The sequence below is a fragment of the Brienomyrus brachyistius genome, chromosome 2, assembly GCF_023856365.1.
Source record: "Brienomyrus brachyistius isolate T26 chromosome 2, BBRACH_0.4, whole genome shotgun sequence".
In the NCBI taxonomy this organism is placed as follows: domain Eukaryota; kingdom Metazoa; phylum Chordata; class Actinopteri; order Osteoglossiformes; family Mormyridae; genus Brienomyrus; species Brienomyrus brachyistius.
The window spans coordinates 34,821-47,296 of NC_064534.1; the positions used below are offsets into that span (position 1 = coordinate 34,821).

General features: G+C 40.7%; 1 protein-coding gene across 1 annotated transcript; it reads right to left on the reverse strand.

Moving 5' to 3' along the window:
• Positions 1–1,619: 1,619 nt before the first annotated feature.
• Positions 1,620–12,068, reverse strand: LOC125721288 (retinal-specific phospholipid-transporting ATPase ABCA4-like). The gene is made up of 5 exons (XM_048997268.1): positions 11,654–12,068; positions 7,980–8,171; positions 5,710–5,799; positions 3,092–3,297; positions 1,620–1,759 (listed from the first exon to the last, which is right to left on the reverse strand). The coding sequence occupies exons 1-5, from the start codon at positions 12,008–12,010 to the stop codon at positions 1,696–1,698; spliced, it is 909 nt and encodes a 302-aa protein (XP_048853225.1). The 5' UTR covers positions 12,011–12,068; the 3' UTR covers positions 1,620–1,695.
• Positions 12,069–12,476: the final 408 nt, after the last annotated feature.

Sequence of the window (12,476 nt, forward strand, 5' to 3'; positions counted from 1 at the left end):
TTCATCAGCTGATGAAAAATTTGTGGAAAGATGCTGAAGGTCTGCTGCCAGGTGTTCTGGGTTGATGTTTTTGAGGTTCCTAAAGCAGATATTGCGTTCAGGCTTGGTGAGGCTAGAAGAAGATGGCAACTCCATAGAAATTACCTTGTGGTCAGAGACACCTAGGTCATACACCTGCAAGTTGGTGAGAGAAGCAGAGTTTGTGATGACCAGGTCCAAGGTGTGCCCCCTGTTGTGTGTAGGGACATCAACAAGTTGTTTTAAATTAAAGCAGTCGAGCAATTGAAGAAATTCAGCAGCAAGGCGACAAGTGGGGAAGTCAACATGGATGTTCAAATCACCTAAAATGATGACATTGACAGAGGATGTGCAAAAAGTTGTAAGGAGATTAAACATCTCAGAGATGAACGATGAGTTTGGTTTTGGTGGTCGGTAAGTCAGAAGAAATAGCAATAGTGAGGTTAAGAGGTTGGTTGATGGTGGTGATGCCATACTTGTCCAGGCCAGCATTTGAATGCAGATTACTTCTGAGGATGGCATCGTTTACGACATTCATGATGGACACCATGGAATGCCACCCTTTGTTATTGTACCATCCCTATAGTATCAGTGTTTGGGCAACAGTCGAACATCTTGCAATTTCCATTGGACAATATAATTTCTAACAATAATAGGTGATTCTGCAAAGTATGTTAAGGCAGCAGCAATGCTAGCTACTTGACTTAACGTTATATTCTCGTTCAAAGTATTTTAAGAATGGTCCTCTCTCTTGCATAGCAAACTGAGTATTTACACTTCAAAGAAAAGGTAAGTAATTAAAACAAAAAGGGTTAGGGCTGTTGTACTGACTTTACCATAACTTTCATATAATTAAATATTTTAGACTTATGAAATTAGATGCGAGAAAATCCAATTTTTGCCTAATATGAGGCATAATCAGACTCATGATTTTCAAAAAAAAATGTAAATTTTTTACCAGCTGTGCCCTTAGTTAACCCTCAATTTTAAACCATGACTTTGTATTAGAAATTGCAAAATTACCTGATATTTCTAAATTGTTTGAGATATACCATTTGGAGATTTAGTGCATGATACTATAATTATATAGACACAATTATTTTGTAAAAAAATTCAGTTAAAAGGTGAATAAGGTTGACAAAAACACTATTTTGCATCTTCACACTGTACAGCTCATACAAGAACCAACCCTTGTGATATTCAGCATGTGCCCCATCTGGATCAAAACATCCTTCATGGTTTTAGGGTTCACATTAAGCACAGGAAGTTGCCCATCAACAGAGATTCCTCCATACCTAAGGAAAAAGACATTAACGGCTTAATAGCAGTTCACTCCTACACTGTGTTCACTGTGTCATTCAGTAGAGGGAGCGTCCGTTCTGCATATGCTCCAGTGTGAGAGTATATAGACTAGCTTACATTTATAATGGATAGTACTTGAAAAATTACATTGAGATTCTACAGAAAATAATAATTTACCTTTGTTCATTCACCCAGAATTTTATTTTAAAACTGGAAAAAAACATAACAGTGTTAACAAAAAACTGATTACACTGATGGAAAAATACTGTGAATATAGGAATACTATACAATTCGGGGAAAAATGTGAAAAAAATCAATTAAAAAGCATTGGATAATAAAAATACCTGGTCCTGATGAGAGTAGGGCAGGTCTTAACTAGGTAATCTGAAATATTTTTGCTTGTGAAATCAAGCAGTACATCACCAGTGGGTTGAATTCTCTAAAACATTCAGGAAAAAAATACCATAATGAATAAAGTTGCAGAGAGCACAGGACACGAGATGGGACACCCTGCATTGGATGGTAATTAGTCACGGGCAAATGAAGCTTCATAAGCCATTGTCTGTATTTTTGACCTCACTAGAAGGCAGTCTTAGTTAATTTTGAAGCTTGAATTCAGCACTTTTTAAAAATAGAGAGCAAAAACTAGTGGTGTCAGATAATACAGCAAGTGGTTCATGAAGCTTCATTTGGCCATCACTAATGGTGCATTACAAGTCATACATACCCATACTATGAGCAATTTAATCATGGCTACATATTTTTGGACATGCTATATGAAACTATGGTACCTAGAGGAACCCTACAGAAACATGCAAACTCTGCACACAGAGACACAATTCAAATCACAAACCCTGGGTATGTACAGCTGCAATGCTACCTACTGTGCTATTGTGCTACCAATAAAGTGAGAAGTAGTATATAATTATGGAGATGCACCAATACTAATGAACTAACTGGGAGTACAACAGCAGAGAGATAGTCGTAAGGAAGGGAATTGTGGATGGGAGTGTTCCTTTTGACTGTATGGTTACTTGCATTTTTTGACCCCACTAGATGGCGCTCTTGGTTTGCTTTGTGTCATGCTTTGAGCCCTTTTCTGAACAGTGAGCATCATCTTGTGGGGCCAGAAAATACAGCAAATGGTTCATGAAGGTTCATTTGGCCATCACTAGAATACAGTGTATAAATATAGCCTTGTAGCTTATTTTTGTAGTCTTTAATTCGATTCAATTCAATTCAACTTTATGGTGATTACAGTATACAGAGGTACACCTAATGAGAAGTGTCTTGTTACTTCTAGAGCTGATGCAAGAAGTTTAAAAATAGAATAGTAGAACACAACACTGCTTACTGTGAAGTAGTAATTATTGATTGTTCTTATTCTGCCAATAAATTTGTAATGAATTAATGTGTTCCTTGACCAGTTTTCAGCCAAAAATGTATCTCATTAGCTTAAGCAGTGCTGAGGATGACACATAGATGCATCCATCAAAGGCTGCTTGATGATTCCACAGGTCTCCTATTTCAAAGATGTTATGATGGATGATTGTGGAGATGGAGGAGAATGTGGGGCTTTGAGGATAAATCCATCTGATATGGGAATCTAAAGCATTGAAACACTAAAAAAATTTGACACAGTTGTACTCCAGGAAGCAGGGTAACGAGAAAAGCACTGACTATAAATCCTTCAGCAATAAGAAACACAGGGAAAGCTACCTTGTCATTCTCTTTATGCGTTTGTATTTACTGCTTTTCTTAAAGGACACACCTGTTATTAGTTTCATTGGTCCTCTCCACAGAGTCGATGTCCATGTGGATCCTAAACTTGATGCGAGCTGGCAACTCAGAAGTCCAAGGGGTCATGTCCAGGAAGACAAGTCCAGCCCAGAGCTTGTTCTCTCCCTGCAGGTCCAGGGTTTTGACAGTCATCTGACCCTCAACAGAGAGGCCGACAAACTTGTCCAGGTCCAAGCACTTGAAAAAAAAGCATGTGGGGGGGGGGTGTCACATTTTCTAACCTGGGATGTGTGAGGAATGGGACCCAACACCACACATCAAGAAAGGTTCTTCTGCCAAAGAGTGGCGGTCCTCAAACCTCAGATTCATGCTCCCTGACACCTCAGCAGTGGCCCCCTATTACAGGCAAAGCGTATCTAACAACCCCATTCAAAATACTGTACAATACAGCCCAAAAAGGCCCAAGACCAGGCCTGAAAGCTGACGTGTCATTCCAACATCCGATAAAACACGCGACACGAAAAGCAAAGCATATAATAGATAAACAAGAATGGGCATCACTTGGGTGAATGCGACGATAGACATGTATTTGCATATGTGATCTACATTTTGAGGCAACTCCCGGAAAAACGATCTCTATGGACACAGACTGACAGGCCATACTGTCTGAAGCCTAAACTGTGGAGCTGGTGCAGACTGACAGCTGTGCCTAATTTGGCTCAATCAAATGGGCTTATCTGTCACACTGAAGTACTGTTTAGCCCGACCGGGGACAAAGGCTAAATGAGGAGCAGATCCTACTCGTGCTTTACAATGTTTCTCCATTTACATGCCCTGTGCATTTTCAGACCTTGGCCTCAGAACCAGGAGGCTAAAAAGATGAATTGAGCAGGTGACAGAGAGCTCTGTCTACTCAAAATACCCTAATGTGATGCAATTCAACTCAAAGAAAATGTACCGAGTTCTTTTACACATACACAGACACGCACGCTTACCCGGCCTTCTCAGCGTCACAGAAAATGTTATTCCTCTCCCAACGAAATTGGGATCCTTTAAAATGTTACATTCCCACAACTTATTACTCAAGGGGAAAGTAGAAGGATAATATAAATCCACTAACCTTATGCGATTTAATTAGTTACAGCATGGCTATAATGTTTTCCTCCGTTAACTTACAGTAATCTATTGATAGTACAGCTATTGTGTTATTACACAATAGCTGTACTAACGCAATATTACTACAGGCTCCACCTCCAGAACTTTCTCTTGCATCTTCTACTTGATCAACTACTTGATCGCTTTTTTTTTTTTTAGAAGAAACCACAATGGGACTAGGGTGACATTTCACCACTCTAATTCAGAAAGGTCAAGCTAAAATCCTTTTGGCAATAGTGCAAGATAAAGACATTTCCTGATCTTTCCACTTCTATCCTGTGCAAAAAGTCATAGTTCATCCATACATTTTCTGATGATTTCTCCTAATCAAAATATAGTAACTAGAAGTCAATCCTGCAAAGCACAAAGCAGAAGGCAAAGCAATGTTCAAGAGGGAATGTCACTGTAAATACAATTAAACAAACAGTTACAGATGTGCTTTACTTTTAACTATTATTAAACTGCAATTATGATGACTTGTTCAATTAGTAACATTTTCTATGAATGCAATGTCTAAAAGATTCTATAAACATTAGTACACTTTATATACCTCCCTTCTTGGCATAGTTGGCCCAAATAACTTAAAAATTCAGTAAAGATGTAAGACACTGTAGATTAGATTATCATAGACAGACTTAATAGCAGTTGGTAATAAACAATTTGAACATCTAGGTAAGGAAAGCCAGGATTATTCATTCATTCATTTTCTATACCATTTGTCCTGGTATAGAAAAAGTATTGGGTCATGGAGGTCCAGAACCTATCCTGAGACAATGGGCACAAGGCAAGGAATAACCGAGCATGGTCCACCAACCTATTGCAAGGCACATGATTATACATAATAAGTATTATAAGTAAATAATGGATGGGTTCAAGGACAACTGTTGGTCAGTTCCTCCTCGTCCCATATATATGTGAGAAATAAGTATGTAGGTTTTATTAGACCTGTCGTTAAGAAGGATATGCAGTGCTTCCATGCAGCACTCACGGTAGACTGTGCAGCAGTAGATGAGCCCATAACAAGACAGAAATGGACCACACAGTCTCAAAAAATACCTACGACAGGACAGCACAGACATTTTAGCGTCTCTCGATACCTTTTAAATTGTGTGAAAGCGGACTGCATTTCAAGCATTTTTAAAGGGATTAACATAATAGAATTTCAGTCAAAGATCAATTTTGGTAGAAAATTTGTGAAAAGATACCTGATAATCGCTTCTTTCAATCCGGAATGCACTCACAGTATTACAATTGGGTCAACGACAATGGGGTCACCTACTTCCCCTTTTCATCTGTAAGCTCACGACAGCTTACCCTGGATGATGTCACATTCAATACCTTCTACCTGAACTGAACAGCCACAAGCAAAAGTTCAACAATTAAACAGGGCTGATGTTGAGTGCTACTCATATGTGTAACTCAACACCCTGACGTTATCCACTATCTAGCACTCTAATATCAAGGTGTTGAAGCTTTTTTGAAGAGTAACATTACCTGGTGCAACTTCTTGGAGGTGCCCAAGAGCACTTTGCCCCACAATCGCAGATCGGGGCCAGCAGTGTGGTGGTCAAGCACCCTGGGAAGCTGAGTAGGGAAAGAGTTTATGGGTAAGTAAACACATTAACTGCAGGATAAGCCTGAATAAGCCAAATGTCTATTGTTTTAATGCAATCATACAATATGTAACACTTACAGGTAGGTGTACACTACTGGGAGAAATACTATATTGGGGCAATTCCTGTTTGCTTTAAATATTGGAGGCAGGTGTGGAGAGGTGGGGGGGGCTCCTTAGCCTTTGATACCCATGCATAGGCAGCTCATGGCATCTTTAGACCATGGCATGCTGCATTTATACTGCATAGTCTCACCACCTCACTGGGATTTACATGCTATATTTAATACATAGTATAATAATAACTGTCTTATTTAAAAGAGAAATGAATTAATATGTGGCCTTGGGGCGCTTGCTTAAATATGTAACAATTTTGCAAACATATTAGTTTCATGACAAAAGTCTATTGACAAGCAAATTTTACATTTACAGCATTTGGCAGACGCCCTTAGCCAGAGCGACTTACATGCTTTAAGATTCTACAATGAATTTGTTCGGATACTAGCTCAATAAAGACCCAGACTATGAATACTATCTGAATACTCTGTTGGGACATTTTTTAACCCTAACCCTAATTTTTTTAATAAGGAAAAGAGCCCAGAGTAAGATGCCAGAAGTAATACATCTCCACACATACATTTCCTTTTTAGTATGCGTTATATTTTTTCTGACGGACTCATTTAGTTCTGTTCTTGCCATTTTCCTTTTAATTGTAATTGTAGTCACTGGCTCCCAAAGGGATACTAAACAAAAATGTCTGGTGTTTCTTGTTACTGTATTGTAAAGGTGTTACTAATTAAAAGTCACCCAATGAGACTGCTTGTAAATTAACTTTTTAACTCAGAAAACTGATACCATCTCCTATGGCTTTCTGTGCACTGTATACTTCATTAGACTTAAGATGCATTTTAGATTTTAAATAGCTGGAAATTACAGCATCTTCCTTAATAAAAAAAAAAACCTGCATTTATTCCAAATAATAACTAGTCTTCCACCAGAGAAAAACAAACAAAAATATATACTATTTAAAAAAAAATAAATAAATCAGGAAACATTCTGCGATAAAGAGAACTCCAAAAATCCACATCCTTCCACTTACATTCGCCCTCCCTTATCACTTCAGATCAAGAGGTAGCAGTACTGAAAACGCAAATTCCCATGCAGGGGCTGTGATTGAAACTGTCCCCCACAGCTGTTTACAACAGGAAAGACCCATGCAGAAAAACATGGGCCTTGACTATGGGGGTGGAGTAAAACTGCTCATCTGTATGGGGCGGAAAAGGCAGAGCTGGCAATCTCTCCAGCCTGATTGGACGTTGACTTATTTTGCTGTTCAGCAGGTCAGCTAATCACACCACTACCCTCCCCACCGCCTCAACAGAAATGACCGTAACGACCACTCTTGTTAGCAGCGAATTTCAATTAAACCAAAATTAAACATGTGCTCTCCACACACAAGCACAACGTGGTACTGTCCATTTAGTATCAGGGAATGCAAACATATTCTCTTTCCTGTTAGCTTTGCATAGGATAAACCACCATTTGCCTATGAACTTATTCCTTGATTTTATTTTTAATATTACAATTTTTCATGACACTGAAAGAACTTCAAACCTCATGACTTCACCCACAAAACAGGGAGAACAAATCCATTTTTAGATGACAATATGTCCTTACATGAAAAAAATATCCCAGTAAACCACATTTTATTATCGACCGTGCCTGCTCTACAGATCGGTAGCTTTGGTTACTGAAACCTTGCATCACTTCCCCGCCCGTCCTCAATATAAAAAACATGGGTGAAAGACCCCAAATCACCCAATGTCCCACTAAAGCATCCATGTTTATTCTGTTAAAATGTAAGCCCTGTAGCTAAGAACTGCTCTTACCGTCATGGTTGTGAGGGCTGGGATTCAAAAGCATCCCCACTGCTCACATTTAGTCAAACATCCTCTTCTATAAGCCAGAGTTAGGAAACTGGCTTCTCAGTCAGCATGAAAGTAATAGCTGCTAAGTGTTAAAGACTGAGTTCTCACTCCATCCTGCAGAACTGATGACTGTTTTAGCCCCCTTCTGATGCTAAATCAGACATGGGGCCTGATGAGAGCAAGAAGAATCATCACCCTTAAGAATTAAGCTTGAGAGGACTGACCAAGTGGAAGAGCTTGAAGAAGTCAATGTTGTCGTACATGCTGTCCTCAATGGCATGCAGCTTCTGCTGGCTCAGGGTGCACACGGCTTCACGCACTCCGCACAGACCCTCAGGACTGGGGATGTAAAGTTCCAGGAGGACTTGACAGCAGGCTAAATCCTTCAACCTTAGGTCTGGCACTCCACTCGCAAACTAGGTAGCAAGGAGCACACAGGAAATGACAATCAGACCTACCAACTCTGCACAACAATCACATCATTTTGCCCCAATACATATGAGGTAAACAGGCATGCTTAGTTAAAAACACAGCCCTACAGACAAATTTCACCGGCAGTGACAATGGATTTCCAACCTTCAGATACCATATGTCCTGCACCCCGGCCTCCTCAAACAGAATAGGCATTTCAGGGTTTGGAATGGAAAATATTTCATAAAGGATCCAGCTTTCAGAAAATGTCAGAAAATGATTTATCAGACAGATTTGAAACAACATTCCCAAGCGGAAGCAACAAAATGGAAAGAGCACAGCGTCACATGCAGCCTCAGATGGTTTTGTCAAGATTTTGTTGGGCATGTGTCTCTGTGTACTGTGAAAAAAAACCTAATCAGTAAATACAAAAATAAAATCCTTGTGTTAAATCTTGCTTTATTGCGTAATGTTTCACTGAAACACAAAGCACAAATGTGGGAAAAAAAAATCTCGTTCCCTAGTGTTCTGCCTTTTCAGAAATAAACAGCGCATAATTTCCCTTAAGCGTTGAACTTCATGTAAAATAAAATATTAAGTTACACCATAAGGCTTATTATAAAAAAAATCTGAGTTTTTTCTCTGTCATTGTTCTCTCTTGCATGTGTAGCGCCCCCGTCAGCCCTCTATGGGGTTGTACACTGTATTAACACTAACCGGGGGGCCCAGGTTTCGTTTGTCCTCTCCCTTTCTAATGCGCTGCGATCCAATCAGGGCCTGTGCTAAACCAGCATATGCATCTATGGGCTCTATGTTCGGTGCAATCTTCTCCGCAATACACAATGACACAGTTAACTTTAAAACATTTACTAAATGACACTAATCGACACCAAACATAATACATTCAAAAATATTCAAAAAGAACAACAAATATACAAGAACCCTCAGTCCCTCAGGTACCGGTGGCCCTCAAAACACACGTCAACTCTGCACCCTGTGCTCCCTGACACAAAGAAGTGAGCCTCAAACAAACTGGCGTTAGTCCCTAAGATTACTGGAGTCTGATCTGGGGTAATTGGGCCCAGGCAAATCAGTGCCAGAACAGACAATGTCTTAGGAGCACCTGTAAACTCTTTTGGGAACTGAACCTCCACCACCACATAGCCTTTGTATGGATAACTGGCTTCACTAAGGCCCCATATGGCTAAACCAGATACAGGTGGATGGGGACATTAGACAAGTACTGTGCATACCACTTCTCAAAGATAATAGTTACCTGTGACCCACTATCCAACAGTGCTGTACACGGGTGACCATTGATCCTAAGCTGCACTGTAGATATGGGCCCTACTAAACCTTTCCGCACAGAATTTACTGACTTGAACTGTATGGCTTGTTTTTTTACAGAACAACGCAATGCCTCGTTCCCAGATTCTCAGTCACTATTACTATGTTTCTCCCTGGCTCTACGCAGGGAAGCTATCAGTTTAATGACTTCCTTATTTTCTGGATACGTGCACTTCCTAGCTATATGCCCGTTTCCTCCACAACGGTAACAGAAACGGTCAGCCTCTCTCATGCCATATGTCTTGTAAGAAGATGGTGAACTGCCTTCGTTTGAAATCGGTTTGACAGCACTAGCCAAAACCGATCGTACCCTGACCTCTTCTAATGTCCTTACCTTCTGTTTAAGCCTACTAACTCTCTTCTGCAGTGCAACAACATCTGACCTGTCCTTATTCACAGATAATGGTTCCAAAGGTAAAATTTGTGTCTCCATAGCATCCCTAGTAGCATTAGGATTGCTGCTCATTGCTATTACTTTAGACTTCAAGGCCTTTAGATCAGCCTTTAACTCCTGCATCTCAAATCCTGACAACAGAATCCTCTTGAGCTCCAACATTATGAACCCTAACACTTACTCGCTGCCGTGACTTTTCATACTCTTTCTCTTCCAGAATCTCGGTAAGTCAATAAAAGCAGGGGGGTTATTCCTCCTCTCTTTGAGGCACAATTGTAATAACAGCAAATCAGCGCCCACTGCTCCTCTGAGTAACTGCTCTACCCTTACCCTATCCATATCCCTTACCAATATTCCTCCTTTCTTTACCACTTTTGCCAGGAAAGGTTCCAGTCTCCTAAAATAATCTGATAATTTCTCACCAGATTTTTGTTGCATAAAACGGAACGCAAAATACAAATCCTCGCCAGATTCTGGTGACCCAAAAGCACTGTTTATAGCTTTCAGGTATTCTTCGGGCTTGGCTTCAGGTTTACTGAATCTCAGAACCCTGATAATCTCTAAAGCAGGGCCCCTCAAACTTTCCAGTATTCTACGCCTCTTTTCTCTATCAGGACAATCACTCTCCTCTACCATCAAAGTTGCCTGCTCCAACTAATACTCCAAGGGTTCCTCCCCTGCAGGAGTGGGAGTGATGCCTGAAAAAACCCTGGGGCGGCGGTAACCCTGACCCTCAGACTGACCCTTATAAACCTGTTTTAACAACTCTCCCATTACTTCAAAAAGTGACTCCTCACTGTCCCTTTTAGAACTACTGGCAGCACAATAGCTCCATAAATCAGCCACGGTTTTCCCTTCAGTCATTAAAAGGTCCTTCAATTTTTCTGTGAACCCACTTGGAACCATAGGAGCCAGGTTAGCCACTACAATTTTCCACACTTGGGCTCCATCAACATATTTAACTTCCCTGGGGGCAGTCGAGAGTTCCATCTCCTCCGAGCATTCGTACAGGACTATCAGGCAAACGGCCTCTTTACTGTACGTCTTACCTCTCACTCTCATGCGTCCGCAACCCTGAACGCCTTAAAGTACTTCCTCAGTTTGCCGACCGGTAAGTTCCTCGTCTACTCCAACCACTAAGAAGGCATGGTTAGCCTCAAGACCTTCCACCTGACACCAACGAACAAGCTCGCCCTGAAACGTTAAATATAACTGGGACTCCATTTGACAAACGCCTGGCAATTTTCTAAAACTGAAGAAGATCGCACCTAACTATGAGTTAATTTTAATAAACGCAACGCATATCCCAGCGGTGCCTCCAATTTATGTAGCGCCCCCGTCGGCCCTCTATGGGGTCGTACACTGTATTAACACTAACCGGGGGGCCCTGGTTTCGTTCGTCCTCTCCCTTTCTAATGCGCTGCAATCAGGGCCTGTGCCAAACTAACATAGGCTATGTTCGGTGCAATCTTCTCCGCAATACACAATGACGCAGTTAACTTTAAAACATTTACTAAATGACACTAATCGACACCAAACATAATACATTCAAACATATTCAAAAAGAACAACAAATATATAATAACCCTCAGTCCGGTAGTCCATCAAACACTTAAATATGAAGAAAATTAAAGCAAAGGACCGTGGCAGGCCTGGTTGATGCTTGCGTCCGTAGTGACTACAAACGAAAAAAAATGGACGCTTCACTCTGAAGAGCAAAAACAAAATAAAAAATAATACGCCTACCAGTCCACCCAATTCCAGGCGTGCTCCAAATATCTTTCCTTCATCCCACGGTCTTTCCCTCCCGTAGGGCGAATTTACTCTCCCTCTCCGAAGCGCTGTGCTGGTGATTCTCCGCTGTCCGCAGCTTGTGGCGAGCCCCTCGCAAGACGAGCAGTCCTGCGACTCCCGCACCAGCCGGCTTCTCTCTCTTGACCGGGTACGCTGGCATTTCTCACCGCTCCACGGCTTGAAACAGTCGCTCACAAGACGGGCAGTCTTGTCCGCTTCTCCTTCCCCGCCAGTCTTCCTTTTTTCCCGCCAGAGTCTCTCGTTCCCGCCAGTCTCTTGCTCCCGCCCCTTTTCCCGATTGGCGGACATAACAGAACCCAATTAAAGTAAACGGATACAGGAATGTAAAACAACCATGTTCTATTCATACTCCGCAGAATAAAATTTTAAAAAAGAATCGAACACCGGATTACACATGTGTATGCCTGTTGGGTAATTTCCATTAAAAAATTGTCTTAACTTTAAGATAAAATTAAAAAAAAAAAAAAAAAACAATACCAAAATTAAATGAGTCTAAGGCTAAATGAAGCAGGACTGTTAAAGGATAATAGTAAAATCAAAAAAGTTCTATGTAATGACAACACGGTAATGTAAAAGTAAGCTATTGAACCAATAGAAACCAAGGACATCAGCAAAATTATCAAAAAGTATACAGATAAATAACTTGAATTTGCACAGGGGAAAATTTATGCTCCTTCAAGCTAGAATCAAACGAGTGACCTAAGGATGTCCATCTGCATTTCCCTACAGTCCTCTGCTCTACCCGCTGAGCTAT